The sequence below is a fragment of the Oncorhynchus mykiss genome, chromosome 19, assembly GCF_057628025.1.
Source record: "Oncorhynchus mykiss isolate SJ-2025 chromosome 19, ASM5762802v1, whole genome shotgun sequence".
Classification (NCBI taxonomy): Eukaryota; Metazoa; Chordata; class Actinopteri; order Salmoniformes; family Salmonidae; genus Oncorhynchus; species Oncorhynchus mykiss.
In genome coordinates, this window is record NC_143040.1 from 56,035,469 (window position 1) to 56,059,616 (window position 24,148).

At 45.2% G+C, this 24,148-nt stretch overlaps 2 protein-coding genes across 7 annotated transcripts in view; both read right to left on the minus strand.

Annotated features, from left to right (window-relative positions):
* LOC110498370 (ral GTPase-activating protein subunit alpha-2) overlaps positions 1-24,148 on the minus strand; it is a 181,871-nt gene that overhangs the window by 82,376 nt on the left and 75,347 nt on the right. For 3 of the 6 annotated variants that reach the window (XM_036954949.2, XM_036954952.2, XM_090211422.1), the window contains exons 8-25: positions 23,953-24,091; positions 22,848-23,047; positions 22,406-22,654; positions 21,813-21,992; positions 21,513-21,647; positions 20,753-20,901; positions 19,644-19,755; positions 18,595-18,832; positions 17,681-17,854; positions 7,571-7,720; positions 5,939-6,061; positions 5,569-5,654; positions 5,347-5,437; positions 5,090-5,263; positions 4,556-4,723; positions 4,067-4,260; positions 2,819-2,917; positions 2,551-2,706 (exon numbers count right to left, since the gene is read on the minus strand). In XM_036954949.2, coding sequence (XP_036810844.2) covers positions 2,551-2,706; positions 2,819-2,917; positions 4,067-4,260; positions 4,556-4,723; positions 5,090-5,263; positions 5,347-5,437; positions 5,569-5,654; positions 5,939-6,061; positions 7,571-7,720; positions 17,681-17,854; positions 18,595-18,832; positions 19,644-19,755; positions 20,753-20,901; positions 21,513-21,647; positions 21,813-21,992; positions 22,406-22,654; positions 22,848-23,047; positions 23,953-24,091 — 2,817 coding nt within the window. The remainder of the gene's footprint in view (positions 1-2,550; positions 2,707-2,818; positions 2,918-4,066; positions 4,261-4,555; positions 4,724-5,089; positions 5,264-5,346; positions 5,438-5,568; positions 5,655-5,938; positions 6,062-7,570; positions 7,721-17,680; positions 17,855-18,594; positions 18,833-19,643; positions 19,756-20,752; positions 20,902-21,512; positions 21,648-21,812; positions 21,993-22,405; positions 22,655-22,847; positions 23,048-23,952; positions 24,092-24,148) is intronic. The other 3 variants (XM_090211419.1, XM_090211421.1, XM_090211420.1) reach the window with 1 other exon arrangement.
* On the minus strand, positions 6,277-7,561 carry LOC149975244 (uncharacterized; the record flags this gene model as incomplete). The annotated part of the gene is made up of 1 exon (XM_090211777.1): positions 6,277-7,561. A coding segment is annotated over one exon (1,203 nt), but the record flags the coding sequence as incomplete, so codon positions are not given.

Here is a 24,148-nt window from a genome sequence, read left to right on the forward strand (position 1 = left end):
TCATCAACATTCCTCACATTTACCTTAGCTAGTCCAGAACAAGTGAAAGGGGTAAAGCTAATGCATAAGCAATGTCATCATCAGCAGGACCTATGTCAACACATGACAAGAACATGACAATAAGCATGTGCCATGTACCTCTGACAGTGCACTGCGTCTTGCTGCTCTTGATTCGAAATGACAATGCAACAAAGCTGAGAAGCCTTTGGCTATAGCCCCATCTAGTGTTTTTTTAACCCACCTACACTCCCCCACATTTGGGGACTAAACTATTTTTTTTATTTTTTATATTAAAATGTTTATTTACTTTTCAAATGTTTTATAATGAACAAAAGTACAAACGCAACACTTTCAAAGATTTTACTGAGTTACAGTTCATTTAATGAAATCAGTCACATGAAATAAATAAATTAGGCCCTAATCTATGGATTTCACATGACTGGGAATACAGATACCTTAAAAAAAGGTAGGGGCTTGGATCAATAAATAGTCAGTATCTGGTGTGACCACCATCTGTCTCATGCAGCGCGACATCTCCTTCACATAGAGTTGATCAGGCTGTTGATTGTGGCCTGTTGAATGTTGTCCCACTCCTCTTCAATGGCTGTGCAAAGTTGCTGGATACGCTGTTGTACACGTCGATCCAAAGCATCTCGAACATGCTCAATGGGTGACATTGCAGGCTATGGAAGAACTGGGACATTTTCAGGTTCCAGGAATTGTGTACAGATCCTTGCGACATGGGGCGGTGCATTATCTTGCTAAAACATGAGGTAATGGCGGCGGATGAATGGCACGACAATGGGCCTCAGGGTCTCGTCACGGTATCTCTATGCATTCAAATTGCCATAAAACGCAATTGTGTTCGTTGTCCGTAGCTTAAACCTGCCCTTCAGCTTCATTAAATAGTACCCGCAAAACACCAGTCTCAACGTCAACAGTGAAGAGGAGGTGGACTTATAGGCAGAGTTGCAAAGAAAAAGCCATATCTCAGACTGGCCAATAAAAAGAAAAGATTAAGATGGGCAAATGAACAGACACTGGACAGATGAACTCTGCCTAGAAGGCCAGCATTCCGGAGTCACCTCTTCACTGTTGACGTTGAGACTGGACAGATGAACTCTGCCTAGAAGGCCAGCATCCCGGAGTCACCTCTTCACTGTTGACGTTGAGACTGGACAGAGGAGCTCTGCCTAGAAGGCCAGCATCCTGGAGTCGCCTCTTCACTGTTGACGTTGAGACTGGTGTTTGGCGGGTACTATTTAATGACGCTGCCAGTTGAGGACTTGTGAGGCGTCTGTTTCTCAAACTAGACACTAATGTACTTGTCCTCTTGATTAGTTGTGCACCAGGGCCACCCACTCCTCTTTCTATCCTGGTTAGAGCATTGTATTGTGAAGGGAGTAGTACACAGCGTTGTATGAGATATTCAGTTTCTTGTCACCTCTCAGAACAAGAATAGACTGACGAGTTTCAGAAGAAAGTTATTTGTTTCTGGATATTTTGAGCCTGTAATTGAACCCACAAATGCTGATGATCCAGATACTCAACTAGTCTAAAAGCCAGTTTTATTGCTTTTTTTAATCAGAACAACAGTTTGCAGCTGTGCTAACATAATTGCAAATGGGTTTTCTAATGATCAATTAGTCTTAAAATTATAAACTTGGATTAGCTAACACAACGTTCCACTGGAACACAGGAGTGATGGTTGCTGATAATGGGCCTCTGTACGCCTATGTAGATATTCCATTAAAAATCTGCCATTTCCAGCTACAATAGTAATTTGTCTACACTGTAATTCAGATACATTTTATGTTATTTTAAATCAACAGAAAATGTGCTATTCTTTAAAAAACAAGGACATTTCTAAGTGACTCCAAATTTTTGAACGGGGCAGCAGGTAGCCTAGTGGTTAGAGCGTTGGGCCAGTAACCAAAAGGTTGATGGATCAAATCCCTGAGCTGACGAGGAAAAAAATCTGTCATTCTGCCCAACCTACTGTTCCCCGGTAGCCCGTCATTGTAAATAAGTATTTGTTCTTAACTGACTCGCCTAGTTAAATAAAGGTTACATTAAAAAAAATATTAATATGACTGGCAATCAGGAGGGACTTTCCTTTGTATATGAAATCAGGACCATCCCTCTTGACCTTTCATTTGGTCCCACTCATCAGTAAAAACTTGAGACCTCGCCACTTTTTTTTGCAATCAAACCTTGTACTTTTTATGAGTGAAACTACAGCCACAGAATGCAACAGTCCCAAGCTGTACTCCCAGAGCGGTCCCATTCTCTTGTGTTTGATAATGGCTCCCTCTTCTGGCCTTAGTTACAGGAATCTACATCAAGTTGTTTCCACATTTACAGTACAGGGAACATAGAATAGCACATGAAAACAGGAGAGGCAATGTTTCGACCCCTGTGGATCTTCGTCAGGCTTCCTCTTGGCCATACCTGTCTCACATGGACCCCTCATACTGAATAGATGTATTATTAGCCGAAACCTGCTTAGTATAAAACTAACAGTGTCTGAAAAAAATGTCCATGTGTTACCTGGTCCTCGCTGGTGAAGCCCTTGTGCATGACTTGGTAGAGATGGACCAGGAAGTCACTGTTGGGCAGCACATCCTGGTTCTTAGTCATCATCTCACAGATTAGTTTATAGGCCTGCAGCTTCCCCATCTTGAACTCTGATGGCAGCATGGTGGCCTGTGGGGGAGAGGGGGGAGGGAGAAAGGAGGCGAGAGGGAGAGCCACATGCATGTCTTTGATAGTTAGGTGATGTGTGTAGATGCAGTGGACCTCTGAGCAGCTGACTCACCTTGAAGAGCCAGGAGGCCAGCATTCTGAGAGGAGGGATGAAGACAGGGCGGGGAGGAGATGACTGGTTATCCACACTGATGCCCAGGTTGTCCCGGATCTGCAATTAGTGCATAACTGCATTAGCTTGATTTAAAATCTACAGAATACAGTGCCTTGCGAAAGTATTCACCCCCCTTGGCGTTTTTCCTATTTTGTTACGTTACAATCTGTAATTTAAATGGGTTTGGATTTGGATTTCATGTAATGGACATACACAAAATAGTCCAAATTGATGAAGTGAAAAAAATGACTTGTTTAAAAAATAATAATTTAAATGGAAAAGTGGTGCGTGCATATGTACTCACCCCCTTTTCTATGAAGCCCCTAAATAAGATCTGGTGCAACCAATTACCTCCAGAAGTCAAATAATTAGTTAAATAAAGTTCACCTGTGTGCAATCTAAGTGTCACATGATCTGTCACATGATCTCAGTATATATATATATATATACACTGAGATCATGTGACTAAAAATATGGAAGATACTCTTGTCAGATGAGACTAAAAATGATATCTTTATCATCAACGAAAATGCTATGTCTGGCGCAAACCGAACACCAGTGAAGCATGGTGGTGGCAGCATCATGCTGTGGGGATGTTTTTCCATCGACAGGGACTGGGAAACGGGTCAGAATTGAATGAATGATGGATGGCACTAAATACACAAGAATTCTTGAGGGAAACCTGTTTCAGTCTCCCAGAGATTTGAGAGTGAGACGGAGGTTCACCTTCCAGCAGGACAATGACCCTAAGCGTACTGCTAAAGCAACACTTGAGCGGTTTAAGGGGAAACATTTAAATGTCTTGGAATGGCCTAGTCAAAGCCCAGACCTCAATCCAATTGAGAATCAGTGGTATGACTTAAAGATTGCTGTACACCAGCGGAACCCATCCAACTTGAAGGAGCTGGAGCAGTTTTGCCTTGAAGAATGGGCAAAAATCCCAGTGACTAGATGTGCCAAGCTTATAGAGACATACCCCAAGAGACTTGCAGCTGTAATATTTTGCATCTTCAAAGTGGTAGGCATGTTGTGTAAATCAAATGATACAACACCCCCCCCCCAAAAAAATCAATTTTAATTCCAGGTCGTAAGGCAACAAAATAGGAAAAATGCCAAGGGGGGTGAATACTTTCGCAAGCCACTGTAGATGACTGAATAGATGACATGTCATCTAGGCCGATGAGAGTGTTTGGAGGCTGGGCTTACCTTAGCCAATTTGTGCCACAGGTCGTAGAGGTAACTGAACACCTTGGCGTGGATCCTGGGGCAACGGATGCTGTTGACATCCCCCAGGATACCCAGAATCCTCCTCCAGAGCACAAAGGCTGAGTCAGCGTGCCAGCCTGTTAGGCTCCCGCCTGCAATGATGCTGACATCATCAGTCAGACACTCACTGCTGTCTACAAGGCCAGAGAGGGCGAGAGAAAGATAGAGTGAGAAAACTCTGATTTACTACTGTATAAACTCGATTGTAAAACACTACAACTCTAGGCCTGTCCACACCTCGGACAATGAGGTGATTCAACACAGAGATCGATTTTGCCCAGTTATCAGAGTCACAAACGGCTGAACAGATGATGGGTGGAATGGGGGTGTGTGGATTGGGTATAGGATAAACAGTGCAACACAGAGGGTGATGGGCAGGGCAGGCTAAAAGAGGGTGTGTAGGGGAGATAGTAGGGACAGTAGCAGTACCCAGGTCCTGAGGCATGTGTAACACAGACTGATGCATGGTGTCCTCCAGGAGCTGGGGGCAGTCCCGGCACTCAGGGCGCACAAGCAAAGCTGGCGAGGCGGGGGGGTGCTGGTGGTGCTGGTGCTGAGACAGTGGTGCGGAGTGGGGAGAGAGGGCACACTCGGGACCTAAAACAATACAAGGGGACAACGAGGAGACAGCGGAGCTTGAGGAAGCACAGAGGGAGGACAGAGGCTGTGAATTTACATTGAATCAATTTAGGAGCACAGACGAGGTGGGGTGGTCCCCCAGAAGATACTGTACTGTAGAGCAGATCACCTTCTCCCAGACAGAGGCTGGCTATGAAGACTATTCTAATCTAATACTCTAATCCTCTGAGATAAATCCCATCACCACCCACAGGCAGACACACACCTCAGGTGAACGTGACAACTTCACCAAGACTCATTAACCTCCATCAATCCCCCCAGAAACCTTACCCAGACCTGAAGCCACCCCTGCACCCCCCTGTCCAGTCCAATCCAGTCCAGTACCTGCAAGGGCCTCATTGTGGCTGAGCAGCAGGTTCCTCTGGCTCTCTGTGTCTTCTTTGACCCCTATCTGGGCTGAATGGAAGTCTGCCTCCTCCTCAAACGCCTGCCAGGCCAGCAGGCTGCTGTCAGCGTCGTTCAGGTAGCCGTTGGACGTCTCGCTGCTCACACTCTCACCTGACGAGCGAAGGAGAGAGAGGTCAATGTTATAGTTCTGAGACAAAGTGTGAGACGGGTGAAAGACAGCTGTAAATTCTCACTTTTCTCCCGGAGCTGGAGCCTTGTGCATGTGTTGTGTCCCTCTACAGGGTAGTCCAGCTCAGCTGGACTGCTGCTCCGCCGGATCAGAATCTGGGAGCACAGAGGGAGAAGTCATCAGTGGGTGTTTCAGAGGTGCCTCTATCAGACTGCAACAGATGCCCTGCAGAAATACTCATTCAAAGCGAGAGGGTCATTGATTTTGCATCAGGTGTGTGACTCACCAAGGGTGGGTCGCCATCTCTCCTCCCTTCTGACGTCCTGCCATCGGAGACACAGGAGTTGTTGGGGGAGTACGCTCTCTTCTGGCCTGGAAGTCACACAGTGTCTGTTATCATACTGGTCACACACACACACAGCAGACAGCCAGTCTACTCTGGTCATAAATATGTTTCTAGTCTCATCCCTACATCTCTAGATGCAGGATCAGAAATATGAGTTTTAGCCTGTAGGCTTCAACGCACATAAATCACTGTATGGATGGATACATTGTTAGCATGAGTCTAAATAGCTCCTCCAGGCCAGCTAAAAGGCCCCATGTTAGAACATGCACTCATGCTGTGTGTGTTTGCGCACCCATTGTTGTATCCCTACCTGGGAAGGTGTCAGACAGTTGCTGTCTGATGTCGGAGGTGCTGCTGCTGCGTGGTAGAGGGCTGTCACCAGACTCCAGGTCTCCGTCTCCCCCACACTCAGACAGCTGGCCCTCCTCCACGTCTGAGCACCACGACCAGGGGGGACAGGGGGGACAGAGCGTTAGAGCAATGCATCAGGCAAGGCTCATCTCATACACACTACACCTGATCATTTTCTACCACACAGCATTCTGGAAACTTAAAATGATTACATTGCTTTAGCCACATAGTGAGATGGGAAAGGAACATATAGTTCTAAACATTAAAACATACATTAGAACAGACTAGTATAGAATCTTCTTTAGACAGTCATCCTTTTTACTTTCTATCCACTTCAAACCAAATGTTAGTAAGTAGCTGTGAAAAATAACGTGGGTTTCTACTCCATTGACAATGGAATTGGAGACAGCATATAAATAGTGAAAGACAGACAGGGTGAAGGTGGGAGGCCACCACACAGACAGGGCGAAGGTGAGAGGCCACCACACAGACAGGGCGAAGGTGGGAGGCCACCACACAGACAGGGCGAAGGTGAGAGGCAACCACACAGACAGGGCGAAGGTGAGAGGCAACCACACAGACAGGGCGAAGGTGGGAGGCCACCACACAGACAGGGCGAAGGTGGGAGGCAACCACACAGACAGGGCGAAGGTGGGAGGCCACCACACAGACAGGGTGAAGGTGAGAGGCAACCACACAGACAGGGCGAAGGTGGGAGGACACCACACAGACAGGGCGAAGATGGGAGGACACCACACAGACAGGGCGACGGTGGGAGGACACCACACAGACAGGGCGACGGTGGGAGGACACCACACAGACAGGGCGACGGTGGGAGGACACCACACAGACAGGGCGACGGTGGGAGGACACCACACAGACAGGGCGACGGTGGGAGGACACCACACAGACAGGGCGACGGTGGGAGGACACCACACAGACAGGGCGACGGTGGGAGGACACCACACAGACAGGGCGACGGTGGGAGGACACCACACAGACAGGGCGACGGTGGGAGGACACCACACAGACAGGGCGACGGTGGGAGGACACCACACAGACAGGGCGACGGTGGGAGGACACCACACAGACAGGGCGACGGTGGGAGGACACCACACAGACAGGGCGACGGTGGGAGGACACCACACAGACAGGGCGACGGTGGGAGGACACCACACAGACAGGGCGACGGTGGGAGGACACCACACAGACAGGGCGACGGTGGGAGGACACCACACAGACAGGGCGACGGTGGGAGGACACCACACAGACAGGGCGACGGTGGGAGGACACCACACAGACAGGGCGACGGTGGGAGGATACCACACAGACAGGGCGACGGTGGGAGGATACCACACAGACAGGGCGACGGTGGGAGGATACCACACAGACAGGGCGACGGTGGGAGGACACCACACAGACAGGGCGAAGGTGGGAGGACACCACACAGACAGGGCGACGGTGGGAGGACACCACACAGACAGGGCGACGGTGGGAGGACACCACACAGACAGGGCGACGGTGGGAGGACACCACACAGACAGGGCGAAGGTGGGAGGACACCACACAGACCGCTCTCAGAACACTTTACCTGAAAGCCTGTGAGAGCAAGAGTTACCAGAAGAGGAGGAAAGACCAGGCAGGAAAGAGCTCACAGTGTGTAGCAGCATAGGAACACTTTTAGTAGCAGGCAGAGCCTCATAAAGATGGACACAGCTGCTGATAGACTGGCTTCGCTTAGCTTCCATCACAGTGAAAGAGAGAGAGAAAGAGAATGCAGGAGGGAGAGAAGAGAGAAGAGGAAAGAGAGAGAAGTCAATAAGACCATTCAATGCAGAACATCAGGACACCACTGTCAAAAAAAAACTAAAAACTGTTTTTGTTGTTGTAAGAAATAACTTAGTGAAGGTAAATATTACTAAAGAAGAAAACAATCCACTAAGGGCTGAATCCTAATTTGAGATCTGTGGGTGTAACTTGAATTGTCATTAATGTCAATTTACTTGAAAATGCAAGAAGGTTTTTGTGTGCATCACAACTTCAGGCCTGTGAAGAAGAGTGAAACAACAGTGAAAGAACAGGCACAGTGAAGTTACTGACACAGGAAATGAAGAACTAATAACAGACTTCAGTGTAACTAGAACCTAAATAGAATATGTTAGAGCCTAAATCTGAGGCTCGTTCTCATGTTAATTTGATACTTGAGGGCTCTTCACCGAAACAAATACACACAGAGCTCTAAGAGATTTGTTGTTGCATAAAAATACACTTTTTTGAATAAAAAAAATCTTTCAAAAATGACATTTGAGAGACACACTTGGGCACATGACAGAAGAGGATACATAGAAATGGCTTGAGCACATTGCAGTAAAGGCAACTTATTTCCCTCCACAGCTTCTAATGTTATCTCCTTGAATAGACTAACAACAAGAAAGGCAACTGCAGTTAGTTAGTGCTGGGAGACTGGAGCATTTAAAGTAGATAGGGATACAATGAATGTACAGTACAGCACATATGACAGTATTGTACATTATTTCCAGAACAAGAAGAGGTACCGGTTTTGAATAGGTAATAGTCGGTCAATAGGGCAATATGACCCTATTAATTAGTTCCCAGGACTTTCAATATCCTGTCGAAGGAAATGCTCATCAGAAAAACATTGCCAAAGTACGTATTTGCATAAATGAGTATACACAAGTTTTCACTGTTTTCTAAGATAAGGCATTGGGGTATTGTGTGTGGACAGCACTTCAGGCATCATTTAAAGGAGAGAAGAGCATTGCAAGATAAGGAGGACTCCATTCTCTGCCTAGACCACACTTTAATTACTCTTTCATTTGGAGTTTCTGCTACAGACCGCTACTGTTATCCGTTTATGCATATTAATGAGCATTAATTACGCTCTTAATGAAACTATCAAAAACGTCCAAGGGATTGATGTGTGGGCTCCCTCTCAAGGAGAAGAGGGTGGAGGGGGAGGGATATTGGGACGTTTGAAGATCAATTTGGGAGAAATCCAATTAGGCGAGAGAAAAGGACAAATTTGAGGCGGTTGGCAATTCATGTCAGTCTCTGTCTGCATGCAGATATACGCACATGTGTATTCTCTCACACACACAAACAAAGCTTCTAAGAGTCCTTCGGGCTCAACTACATCTGGTCCAGGCTCAACAAGCTCTTCAGTGAGCAGAGATACTATCAGTCATTCAGGAGAGAGAGAGATTAACAGAGAGACAGACACACAGAGAGACAAAGAGACATAGACAGAGAGACAAAGAGACACAGACACACAGAGAGAGACCGAGAGAGAGAGAGAGACATACACACAGAGAGGCAGAGAGACAAACCCACAGAGAGAGAGAGAGAGAGAGAGAGAGAGAGAGAGAACCAGCCCCGTCTCCCCATCCCCATACCCCTGAACCAGCCCCGTCTCCCCATCCCCATACCCCTGAACCATCTCCCCATCCCCATACCCCTGAACCATCCCCGTCTCCCCATCCCCCTGAACCATCCCCGTCTCCCCATTCCCATACCCCTGAACCATCCCCGTCTCCCCATTCCCATACCCCTGAACCATCCCCGTCTCCCCATCCCCATACCCCTGAACCATCCCCGTCTCCCCATCCCCATACCCCTGAACCATCCCCGTCTCCCCATCCCCATACCCCTGAACCAGCTTGGTCTCCCCATCCCCATACCCCTGAACCAGCCCTGTCTCCCCATCCCCATACCCCTGAACCAGCCCTACTCACAACTGAAGGAGGTGAGCAGCATTGTGTTGAATGACATGTCAGTTGGCATAATTGCAGGTACTGCAATGCATTGAGGACAGGAATGTGATTCTCCAGTCAGGAAAATGTCACTTGACACAGAGGCAGCCAATATCAGAGCCTTAAAAGGAAGAGATGCAGGCTCTTAGAGTTGGATGGAAATCTCTCCTGTCTGCGGAAACACTGACTGCTACGCAAATGGATGTTGCACCGCAATTTAGCAAGGAACACAGCCGGCAGAGGAAAAGGAAGAGATTCCATGATGAGACCGCTCAAGAGGAGACAGCAACGGTGTTTCGGAACACAGTGGTTTTTTTTACTGCTATGGACAACATCATAAGTGACCTGGACACTAGGTTCCAGAACACCGCAAAAAATTGTAGAATCGTTTTCTGCTGTTCTGAAAGTTGGGCTGATTAGTGAGGATAAAGTCCCTTCTGTGGGCCAACCACTGATCATGAAGTATTCCAGAGATCTTACACCTGAGTTTCAACATGAAGTAAGACACCTGAACACTGTATATGCTGCCACTTATCCCCCCTAACTTGTTCCCTCTGTCTCCTGACACCTGAACACTGTACACCTGAACACTGTATATGCTGCCACTTACCCCCCTAACTTGTCCCCTCTTGGTCTCCTGACACCTGAACACTGTACACCTGAACACTGTATATGCTGCCACTTACCCCCCTTAACTTGTCCCCTCTTGGTCTCCTGACACCTGAACACTGTATATGCTGCCACTTACCCCCCTTAACTTGTCCCCTCTTGGTCTCCTGACACCTGAACACTGTACACCTGAACACTGTATATGCTGCCACTTACCCCCCTTAACTTGTCCCCTCTTGGTCTCCTGACACATGAACACTGTACACCTGAACACTGTATATGCTGCCACTTGTCCCCCCTAACTTGTCCCCTCTTGGTCTCCTGAACACTGTATATGCTGACACATTCCACTAACTTGTCCCCTCTTGGTCTCCTGAATATAATTTGTAAGATGCAGCTGCAAAGCATTTTTGGAGAAGTGTGCATTGCTTTACGTATGTTTTGCACACTGCCTGTGACTGTTGCTGGTGGTGAGAGAGCTTTCAGTGAGCTAAAACTGATTTTAAAAACGATTTGAGGTCCACTATGTCCCAGGACAGGCTTTGCAGTCTTGCCATGCTGTCCATTGAAAGTCAGTTAACTAGAAAGCTGGACTTCAAAGACCTGATCAGTGACTTTGTTAGCAAGAAGGCTGGGCGCTGGGCTGTTTGTGACAACTGTTTAATGGCATGGCTGTGGATATTGGATCACTACACACATGATGCCCACAGACTGAGAACAAGACTGAGAACAAGACTGAGAACAAGACTGAGAACAAGACTGAGAACAAGATGTATCTCAAAGTAATGGCTGGATTGACATAAAATTTGTTGTGCACAATCAAGACCCCAAGTGGAAGAAACCTATTGATTTGGTGACCTCTTGACCTTTCCTCTAGCGACACTATCAGGCCTTTTAATTCCCATTTTGGTTTCCATTTCCACCTTTACAGCTACTTATTGTCTTGTTGGTATGTATACTTAGTTCAACAATCTGCTGCTGATTGTCTTGTTGGTATGTTTACTTAGTTCAACAATCTGCTGCTGATTGTCTTGTTGGTATGTTTACTTAGTTCAACAATCTGCTGCTTATTGTCTTGTTGGTATGTATACTTAGTTCAACAATCTGCTGCTTATTGTCTTGTTGGTATGTTTACTTAGTTCAACAATCTGCTGCTTATTGTCTTGTTGGTATGTATACTTAGTTCAACAATCTGCTGCTTATTGTCTTGTTGGTATGTTTACTTAGTTCAACAATCTGCTGCTTATTGTCTTGTTGGTATGTATACTTAGTTCAACAATCTGCTGCTGATTGTCTTGTTGGTATGTTTACTTAGTTCAACAATCTGCTGCTTATTGTCTTGTTGGTATGTATACTTAGTTCAACAATCTGCTGCTGATTGTCTTGTTGGTATGTATACTTAGTTCAACAATCTGCTGCTGATTGTCTTGTTGGTATGTATACTTAGTTCAACAATCTGCTGCTGATTGTCTTGTTGGTATGTATACTTAGTTCAACAATCTGCTGCTTATTGTCTTGTTGGTATGTTTACTTAGTTCAACAATCTGCTGCTTATTGTCTTGTTGGTATGTATACTTAGTTCAACAATCTGCTGCTGATTGTCTTGTTGGTATGTATACTTAGTTCAACAATCTGCTGCTGATTGTCTTGTTGGTATGTATACTTAGTTCAACAATCTGCTGCTTATTGTCTTGTTGGTATGTATACTTAGTTCAACAATCTGCTGCTTATTGTCTTGTTGGTATGTTTACTTAGTTCAACAATCTGCTGCTTATTGTCTTGTTGGTATGTATACTTAGTTCAACAATCTGCTGCTGATTGTCTTGTTGGTATGTATACTTAGTTCAACAATCTGCTGCTTATTGTCTTGTTGGTATGTATACTTAGTTCAACAATCTGCTGCTGATTGTCTTGTTGGTATGTATACTTAGTTCAACAATCTGCTGCTGATTGTCTTGTTGGTATGTATACTTAGTTCAACAATCTGCTGCTTATTGTCTTGTTGGTATGTATACTTAGTTCAACAATCTGCTGCTGATTGTCTTGTTGGTATGTATACTTAGTTCAACAATCTGCTGCTGATTGTCTTGTTGGTATGTTTACTTAGTTCAACAATCTGCTGCTGATTGTCTTGTTGGTATGTATACTTAGTTCAACAATCTGCTGCTGATTGTCTTGTTGGTATGTATACTTAGTTCAACAATCTGCTGCTGATTGTCTTGTTGGTATGTATACTTAGTTCAACAATCTGCTGCTGATTGTCTTGTTGGTATGTATACTTAGTTCAACAATCTGCTGCTTATTGTCTTGTTGGTATGTATACTTAGTTCAACAATCTGCTGCTGATTGTCTTGTTGGTATGTATACTTAGTTCAACAATCTGCTGCTGATTGTCTTGTTGGTATGTTTACTTAGTTCAACAATCTGCTGCTGATTGTCTTGTTGGTATGTATACTTAGTTCAACAATCTGCTGCTGATTGTCTTGTTGGTATGTATACTTAGTTCAACAATCTGCTGCTGATTGTCTTGTTGGTATGTATACTTAGTTCAACAATCTGCTGCTGATTGTCTTGTTGGTATGTATACTTAGTTCAACAATCTGCTGCTGATTGTCTTGTTGGTATGTATACTTAGTTCAACAATCTGCTGCTTATTGTCTTGTTGGTATGTATACTTAGTTCAACAATCTGCTGCTGATTGTCTTGTTGGTATGTATACTTAGTTCAACAATCTGCTGCTGATTGTCTTGTTGGTATGTATACTTAGTTCAACAATCTGCTGCTGATTGTCTTGTTGGTATGTATACTTAGTTCAACAATCTGCTGCTTATTGTCTTGTTGGTATGTATACTTAGTTCAACAATCTGCTGCTTATTGTCTTGTTGGTATGTATATTTAGTTCAACAATCTGCTGCTGATTGTCTTGTTGGTATGTATACTTAGTTCAACAATCTGCTGCTGATTGTCTTGTTGGTATGTATACTTAGTTCAACAATCTGCTGCTTATTGTCTTGTTGGTATGTATACTTAGTTCAACAATCTGCTGCTGATTGTCTTGTTGGTATGTATACTTAGTTCAACAATCTGCTGCTGATTGTCTTGTTGGTATGTATACTTAGTTCAACAATCTGCTGCTGATTGTCTAGTTGGTATGTATACTTAGTTCAACAATCTGCTGCTGATTGTCTTGTTGGTATGTATACTTAGTTCAACAATCTGCTGCTGATTGTCTAGTTGGTATGTATACTTAGTTCAACAATCTGCTGCAGATTGTCTTGTTGGTATGTATACTTAGTTCAACAATCTGCTGCTTATTGTCTTGTTGGTATGTATACTTAGTTCAACAATCTGCTGCTGATTGTCTTGTTGGTATGTATACTTAGTTCAACAATCTGCTGCTGATTGTCTTGTTGGTATGTATACTTAGTTCAACAATCTGCTGCTGATTGTCTTGTTGGTATGTATACTTAGTTCAACAATCTGCTGCTTATTGTCTTGTTGGTATGTTTACTTAGTTCAACAATCTGCTGCTGATTGTCTTGTTGGTATGTATACTTAGTTCAACAATCTGCTGCTGATTGTCTTGTTGGTATGTATACTTAGTTCAAAAATCTGCTGCTGATTGTCTTGTTGGTATGTATACTTAGTTCAACAATCTGCTGCTGATTGTCTTGTTGGTATGTATACTTAGTTCAACAATCTGCTGCTGATTGTCTTGTTGGTATGTATACTTAGTTCAACAATCTGCTGCTGATTGTCTTGTTGGTATGTATACTTAGTTCAACAATCTGCTGCTGATTGTCTTGTTGGTATGTATACTTAGTTCAACAATCTGCTGCTTATTGTCTTGTTGGTATGTATACTTAGTTCAACAATCTGCTGCTGATTGTCTTGTTGGTATGTATACTTAGTTCAACAATCTGCTGCTGATTGTCTTGTTGGTATGTATACTTAGTTCAACAATCTGCTGCTTATTGTCTTGTTGGTATGTATACTTAGTTCAACAATCTGCTGCTGATTGTCTTGTTGGTATGTATACTTAGTTCAACAATCTGCTGCTGATTGTCTTGTTGGTATGTATACTTAGTTCAACAATCTGCTGCTGATTGTCTTGTTGGTATGTATACTTAGTTCAACAATCTGCTGCTTATTGTCTTGTTGGTATGTATACTTAGTTCAACAATCTGCTGCTGATTGTCTTGTTGGTATGTATACTTAGTTCAACAATCTGCTGCTTATTGTCTTGTTGGTATGTATACTTAGTTCAACAATCTGCTGCTTATTGTCTTGTTGGTATGTATACTTAGTTCAACAATCTGCTGCTGATTGTCTTGTTGGTATGTATACTTAGTTCAACAATCTGCTGCTGATTGTCTTGTTGGTATGTATACTTAGTTCAACAATCTGCTGCTGATTGTCTTGTTGGTATGTATACTTAGTTCAACAATCTGCTGCTTATTGTCTTGTTGGTATGTATACTTAGTTCAACAATCTGCTGCTGATTGTCTTGTTGGTATGTATACTTAGTTCAACAATCTGCTGCTGATTGTCTTGTTGGTATGTATACTTAGTTCAACAATCTGCTGCTGATTGTCTTGTTGGTATGTATACTTAGTTCAACAATCTGCTGCTGATTGTCTTGTTGGTATGTATACTTAGTTCAACAATCTGCTGCTTATTGTCTTGTTGGTATGTATACTTAGTTCAACAATCTGCTGCTGATTGTCTTGTTGGTATGTATACTTAGTTCAACAATCTGCTGCTGATTGTCTTGTTGGTATGTATACTTAGTTCAACAATCTGCTGCTTATTGTCTTGTTGGTATGTATACTTAGTTCAACAATCTGCTGCTGATTGTCTTGTTGGTATGTATACTTAGTTCAACAATCTGCTGCTGATTGTCTTGTTGGTATGTATACTTAGTTCAACAATCTGCTGCTGATTGTCTTGTTGGTATGTATACTTAGTTCAACAATCTGCTGCTGATTGTCTTGTTGGTATGTATACTTAGTTCAACAATCTGCTGCTGATTGTCTTGTTGGTATGTATACTTAGTTCAACAATCTGCTGCTTATTGTCTTGTTGGTATGTATACTTAGTTCAACAATCTGCTGCTGATTGTCTTGTTGGTATGTATACTTAGTTCAACAATCTGCTGCTGATTGTCTTGTTGGTATGTATACTTAGTTCAACAATCTGCTGCTGATTGTCTTGTTGGTATGTATACTTAGTTCAACAATCTGCTGCTGATTGTCTTGTTGGTATGTTTACTTAGTTCAACAATCTGCTGCTGATTGTCTTGTTGGTATGTATACTTAGTTCAACAATCTGCTGCTTATTGTCTTGTTGGTATGTATACTTAGTTCAACAATCTGCTGCTTATTGTCTTGTTGGTATGTTTACTTAGTTCAACAATCTGCTGCTGATTGTCTTGTTGGTATGTTTACTTAGTTCAACAATCTGCTGCTGATTGTCTTGTTGGTATGTATACTTAGTTCAACAATCTGCTGCTTATTGTCTTGTTGGTATGTTTACTTAGTTCAACAATCTGCTGCTGATTGTCTTGTTGGTATGTATACTTAGTTCAACAATCTGCTGCTGATTGTCTTGTTGGTATGTATACTTAGTTCAAAAATCTGCTGCTGATTGTCTTGTTGGTATGTATACTTAGTTCAACAATCTGCTGCTGATTGTCTTGTTGGTATGTATACTTAGTTCAACAATCTGCTGCTGATTGTCTTGTTGGTATGTATACTTAGTTCAACAATCTGCTGCTGATTGTCTTGTTGGTATGTATACTTAGTTCAACAATCTGCTGCTGATTGTCTTGTTGGTATGTATACTTAGTTCAACAATCTGCTGCTGATTGTCTTGTTGGTATGTATACTTAGTTCAACAATCTGCTGCTTATTGTCTTGTTGGTATGTTTACTTAGTTCAACAATCTGCTGCTGATTGTCTTGTTGGTATGTATACTTAGTTCAACAATCTGCTGCTGATTGTCTTGTTGGTATGTATACTTAGTTCAACAATCTGCTGCTTATTGTCTTGTTGGTATGTATACTTAGTTCAACAATCTGCTGCTGATTGTCTTGTTGGTATGTATACTTAGTTCAACAATCTGCTGCTGATTGTCTTGTTGGTATGTATACTTAGTTCAACAATCTGCTGCTGATTTTCTTGTTGGTATGTTTACTTAGTTCAACAATCTGCTGCTTATTGTCTTGTTGGTATGTATACTTAGTTCAACAATCTGCTGCTTATTGTCTTGTTGGTATGTTTACTTAGTTCAACAATCTGCTGCTGATTGTCTTGTTGGTATGTATACTTAGTTCAACAATCTGCTGCTGATTGTCTTGTTGGTATGTATACTTAGTTCAACAATCTGCTGCTGATTGTCTTGTTGGTATGTATACTTAGTTCAACAATCTGCTGCTTATTGTCTTGTTGGTATGTATACTTAGTTCAACAATCTGCTGCTGATTGTCTTGTTGGTATGTATACTTAGTTCAACAATCTGCTGCTGATTGTCTTGTTGGTATGTTTACTTAGTTCAACAATCTGCTGCTGATTTTATTCTTTGGTTTGTTATATCATTCTATAGATGGTAATGTTCCTAATGTATATTTAAGTAACATTTATGTTAAGTTATTCATTAATGTTAAGAGAATTTTAACATTCAAATAAATGACACGTAGACTGTAAAAGACATCCTTTAGTACATTTCTTATAGAGGGGATCAGTCTTGCTTCAAATAGTGAATTCCACAATGTTGCACAGGGTTCTATTTTCACAGCTCATTTCAGTAAATATCCTACAGTAAATAATGGACTACAAGAGAGTTGCAAGGCTGCAAAGCTACGGTTAAAGCTTTTAACGGGTTGATTGGGTTCTGGAGGTGTGTGGTTACAGTAATTGCGCAGGGTTGGTGTGGCCTGTGGTGGTGGGGCCCAATGTGATATATTATCATGGAGCCCAAAATCCCTGGCGGTGCTCCTGTGTGTGTGTGTGTGTGTGTGTGTGTGCCACAGAACTGACACAGAAACATGATGACATTGGCCAATGACATTTGACAGGAACAACAGAGATTATCTGCTGTTCTTTTGTGCTTAGTGTTGAGCCTTTCACCAACACCTGGGCTAACACACACATGACCTTCTTTTATATAGACCCACTGTGGAGTCTACAGAGAGTCTGGTCTACAGCTGGTAGGGTGGCAAATCTATCAAACACCAGAGTGTCATAGAGGGATTCAACAGATCTTTATTTGGGCCACATTTGGCACTGGCAAAATGTCACTTCATTATAGTAGTGTGTGTTCACCTGTGGCTTTCTGTCGGACATTGTTGCGGGCCTTCTCCACGCCAGGGGCCCCTGAGGTGGTAGCGCTGCGGAACCTCATGGGCTCCTGGACCCCCTGCTGGTCTCCCTGGTTCCTCCAGCTCAGAGAGAATGACCTGGCTACCGCTGCTGCTTTCTGGGAGTCCTGGACCACTCCTGAGAGACATACAGAGAGAGAGAGACAGACACATAAATAATATCAATAGAAAATAAAAAAGAGAGACGGAATCTTGAGTTCTACCATTGCTGCTATTTGAACTGAGGCTTATACTGCATTACCCACCACTATCCCTGCATCTCTCTCTCCCTCCTTACCCCCTCCCTCTCTCCCTCCTTACCCCCTCCCTCTCTCTCCCTCCCTCTCTCCCTCCTTACCCCCACCCTCTCTCCCTCCTTACCCCCTCCCTCTCTCTCCCTCCCTCTCTCCCTCCTTACCCCCACCCTCTCTCCCTCCTTACCCCACTCCCTCTCTCTCCCTCCCTCTCTCCCTCCTTACCCCCACCCTCTCTCCCTCCTTACCCCCTCCCTCTCTCTCCCCCTCCCCTCTCCCTCCTTACCCCCTCCCTCTCTCTCTCCCTCCCTCCCTCTCCCCCCCCCCCCTCTCCCTCTACCCCTCTCTCCCTCTACCCCTCTCTCCCTCTACCCCTCTCTCCCTCTACCCCTCTCTCCCTCTACCCCTCTCCCTCTACCCCTCTCTCTCTCCCTCTACCCCTCTCTCTCTCCCTCTACCCCTCTCTCTCTCCCTCTACCCCCTCTCTCTCCCCCCTCTCTCCCCCCTCTCTCTCCCCCCTCTCTCTCCCTCTCCCCCCCCTCTCTCTACCTCTCCCCCCTCTCTCTCCCTCTCCCCCTCCCTCCCCCCTGCGACCCTCTCCCCCCCTCTCTCCCTGCCTCCTTACCCCGTCCCCTCTGTTTCTTCTCCTTCTGTTCACTGAGTTTGTCCAGGGGCAGGTTGCTCATGTCCAGGCCATAGACGGAGCGGGCCAGGACAGCGGTCAGAGAATCCATGATGCTGGCCCACTCTGTCACCAGCTCCTCCCAGCCTGTCAGAGACGACAGCACAGACAGCAGCTCGTCCCACAGCTCCCGAGAGATGAAGACACACAGGTTGGCCCGTACCCACGCCACGATGATTGTCTGGGGGAGGATGTACAGGGGCACACAAAACATACCTCATTAATCATCAGGGCCAGACAGCTGGTTCTCATTGGCTTGGAATCAAAACACCAACAACTAACAAGCCATTATAGCTGCAACATTAAAGTTACCCATAGGGAGCAGATTTGTCCTGTTTAAAAAATATCAAACGTCGTTTTTTCTCTGTAATACTACTGCTCATTAGCAATTTTATGAATTTGTCTTTAGCTAACCCAGATAGGTTCCCAATCTCCCAACCTCATAACTAACTACCCAGAAGCCATTTCAGGCTATCGAGTTAGAGTAGCTAGCTTGTCTAACTATCTTTTACATGACTGCTGGAAAGGTTGGTAGACAATAGAAAAGCAAGCAATAACTAAATGTACTGAATAAGACATTCCTTTCAATCTTTTACCCAGATTTTTAGTAAAGATGCAGAGAAGCATATTTGTTTCTTTAAAGGGGAATGCTTAAATATGCAGAAAAACAGACTTATTTGAATGTTGTTGTTTTTTTTACATAGAATTAAACAATGATTATGGCTCTGCAGGAAAAAGCAGTTTCACGTGTTTGATAATGCAAAATTGTCCAACAGTCCCCCTCTGGACCACCCCCCAGCAATCTTCACGTGCATTGTGCCGTCTCAGACTTATGGGGTGCTTGACTCCCCTGAACATTAACACATTATATTATCATCATGGACAACAACCATTTCCTGTAGCTTAGTAGGGCTTCCTCTAACAGAGGTATCAGAACAACTAACAGTAAGAGAGGATATAGGAGCAATAGGATGATCCCCAGACAGACTTACCCTGAAGAGGATGGCAGCCAGGCTCTCAGCGAAGGGGTCTTTTCTTTGGTTCTCCTGAGGCCTCTTCATCACCGCCTCAGTGATCCTCAGCAGCACCTGTAGCATCTGCTGCCTACACACACACACACACACACACACACCAGGACAAACACACACACACCAGGACAAACACACACACACCAGGACAAACACACACACACACACACACACACACACACCAGGACAAACACACACACCAAGACAAACACACACACACACCAGGACAAACACACCAGGACAATCATACACACACACACGCACACAGACACACACAATGACACACACACACACACACCAGGATCCACACACCAGGACACACACACACACCGGGACACACACCAGGACACACACACACCAGGACGGACACACACACCAGGACGGACACACACCAGGACGGACACACACCAGGACGGACACACACACACACACACACCAGGACACACACACACCAGGACAGACACACACACACACACCAGGACAGACACACACACACACACCAGGACAGACACACACACACACACCAGGACACACACACACACACCAGGACACACACAAACCAGGGGACACACACACACCAGGGGACACACACACACCAGGGGACACACACACCAGGGGACACACACACCAGGGGACACACACACCAGGGGACACACACACCAGGGGACACACACACCAGGGGACACACACACACCAGGGGACACACACACACCAGGGGACACACACACCAGGGGACACACACACCAGGGGACACACACACCAGGGGACACACACACCAGGGGACACACACACCAGGGGACACACACACCAGGGGACACACGGACACACACACCAGGACACACACACCAGAGGGCATTAGTCCATCATCGTCCATCACTGTGTCTCAGTAGATGAGTATACAACAGTTTCTGTCCAGGTCTGTCTGGTATTACAGTCCTTCAGGTACAAGCAACAGCTTGGTTTCGAATGATTGCATTAAACTAGTGGGTGTACACAATACACAGTCTATAGCCTTTGCACTGTGGCACTGTTTAGTTTATATCCGTACGCGTATGAGGTGCTGACTGCCGTACCATGTCTGTGTGTTCATGGCGTGCTCCATGATCATGTGGCGGTAGATGCTCAGCACCCCCTTGCACACCTCCACCTGGTTGTCCAGTAGTTTGGGCACGTCCTGGCATGGCTCCAGTAGAAACACGTTGGCAGAGTTGGTCAGGAACACCTGGGGAAAGAGCAACGAATAAACTATGGTCAGGGTTGACGAGATACAAACACATTGCTGGCCACAGAGGTCAAACAGAGGTTACAAAAGACAGAGGACATACTCTCACTCTCTCAAAACACACACACAACCACGTACCACACACACACAACCACGTACCACACACACACAACCACGTACCACACACACACACACAACCACGTACCACACACACACACACACACACAACCACGTACCACACACACACAACCACGTACCACACACACACAACCACGTACCACACACACACACACACCACACACCCAACCACGTACCACACACACACAACCACGTACCACACACACACAACCACGTACCACACACACACACACACCACACACACAACCACGTACCACACACACACAACCACGTACCACACACACACAACCACGTACCACACACACACACACACCACACACCCAACCACGTACCACACACCCAACCACGTACCACACACCCAACCACGTACCACACACCCAACCACGTACCACACACCCAACCACGTACCACACACCCAACCACGTACCACACACCCAACCACGTACCACACACACACACACACGCACACACACCTGCAGGGTGGGCTGGATGCCAGCCTTGATGTCTCTGTTCTGTTCCTCTGTGAGACAGCCCCGGCTGATGGCACTGCTGAAAGAGTATGTTCTTCCCCAACTGGATGAACGCTTGTGACAGTGACTTTTCAACACCTGCCGGAGGACAGGACCATCCAGTCAGCATGTGAGTATGAAAGTGGTTGTGTTTCTCAATGACAATTTCTGATTTAATGTTAGTGCATGTGTGTCCACTGACTTGTTGTGCTGTTTGTGTGTGTGTGTGTGTGTGTGTGTGTTTGTTTGTGTCATTGACATTACCGGTGTGTGTGTGTTGTCAGTCTCAGTGATGAGCAGTTGCTCAGGGTTCTCCTCCACCTCAGCCTGTCTGCTCTTCTCTGGCTCCGTCATGAAGCCTGGCTTCTCCTGCAGGATCCACTTCCTGTACACCTTGATCACCTTCCGGGTCGCTGACGTCTCACAGGAGGGCAACAGGAAGGCCTGGAGCAGGACGACACAGACCGTTATTAAACAGTATTATACATGAGGAAACAACGGCCAGATGTATTGGATAATGAATACATTTATCTTCAGGATCATGACAGCAATAAGGTGTTTGTTAAATGGCATAAAGCAGATGTGGTTGCTAAGGACAAACGTTCCAATTCTTTATTTCATTTGCTCCAACTAAGATGATAGAGTTGATGTAGTGACAGTGTCTTTCCACTAGAGAGCAGTACAATACAACTAATAATATAACATGGTCTCCTATTGAGCATCATGTTTAAAAGCTGGCAGAGTATGAGAGGAAATCAGCTTCACAACTAAAACTACCCTTGCATAAGAAAAGCACAGTTTATACTCTCATTGAATCACATGGAATCTCTTCGCCATCATCTCTCTGCGGGCTGTACCTGGTGAAAGACCTCGTTGACGAAGTTGATGTTGTCCCGTGTGGAGAGCAGGATGCCGTGCACCATGTCGTAGACGCTGCGGTGCTCCTCGTCGATGCTGCACAGGCTGGAGTCGCTGGGGCGCCGGTCAGACAGCGTGCTACTGTTAGAGTGGCTCTTCTCTGGCTCTGTAGGGCCGTGGGGCTCCTCACTACCACCACGGTCTTTATCCCTCTCCTTCTCCTGACTGCTACTGCCTGCAGTGACAGTCTGAACACACAGCACGGCCAGGGTTTGGACAGAGTACCAGTGAGAGGTAGAGAAGGTTTAGGGCTGGATTCCAGTATACATTATATTAAGCAAAAATTATTCCAAACTTCTCCTTCGAATTGGCCATTCAATCTTTTCTGCATGGTGTCAAACTGAACCTGGATGACAGTACAGCGTACGACAGTGGACCTACCTGGATTAGTTTGGGGATGACCTCGTTCGTCCCGTTCTTGGCGCTGGGGGTGCTGATGTACTTCTTGTCCAGGAAGAAGGTGACCAGCCAGGTGATAAAGACCACACGGGGAGCTAGGTACTGGTCCCTCGTACAGAACGTGCTCTCGTTGTTACGGGTCACGGGGACATACAGAGGCTTTGGTCTGTGGTGGGGGAGGTCTGGTGAAGAGGAGAGAGAGAAACAAAGAGAGAGACAGAAACACAGAGACAGACAGAGACAGAGATTCAGAGATAGAGACAGAGAGAGACACAGAGACACAGAGCGAGTGAGAAGAAGATAAAGGGAGAGAGTTAAAGAGACAGAAAGTGGGTGGATAATTTCACAAGATTCAAATGCACTGCTCTCTTTGGTTTCACTGTCAGCTAAGACTGGTCATCATATGAACATTTTTAATTCAGCCCTGAAAGCCATAGACCTGAATGTACCATGATAATTACAGTGAACCACAGTCTCATGGACCAGGTTATTGTGTCAAAGGATTTGAATTACTATAATTCATCATGAAACCTCTTTAAACATGGCTTCAATACCAATTAACTGGCAATTAGCCCAAAAAATGGATGTAATTCATCCTTAGACAAGAGAGTACATCATTACAACAGGGGAGATTCATGACAAGACATCTAAATTGCCTAACTCAGGAATATATGTGTATTTACTGTAGTAATTAGCTTGTGGGTCAAGTTTTGGATTTGGTAAAGGCCTGATGCTGCAATTACACAACAGAACTGGTTCAACAGAGGAAGATGATATTACACCCCTCTCCAAAGCGGTTTCTAAGGAGGGTAACTAATATCCTATTTGCGACACGCAACAACAAAAAATAGCAATATGTCAGAAAGAGAGTAAAGTTACACATGAAGTATCTCAACAGAAGTGCAAATGGTCCCATATTCACATGACAGTATATAGACTGCTCACGGTAAAGGGAAAACCCACACCCACCCAGACACTCACCCGCCCACCCAGGCACTCACCCGCCCACCCAGACACCCAGACCCACCCAGACACTTACCCGCCCACCCAGACACCCAGACTCACACACCCACCCCCACACACCTACCTAAAAGTGGCTTGTAGAGGTTGGTGAGCTTGGTGAAGGAGGGGAAGAGGTGAGGAAGGTAGTACTTCTTGAACAGACTGAAGAGAAACCTGAAGCCGGTGTCCTGGTTGTCTTTGTTCCTCCACTCTAAACTAGACGCCTTTCAGACACAAAGAGACACACCGAGTCACTACTTAGCCAGACAAGACTCCCAGAC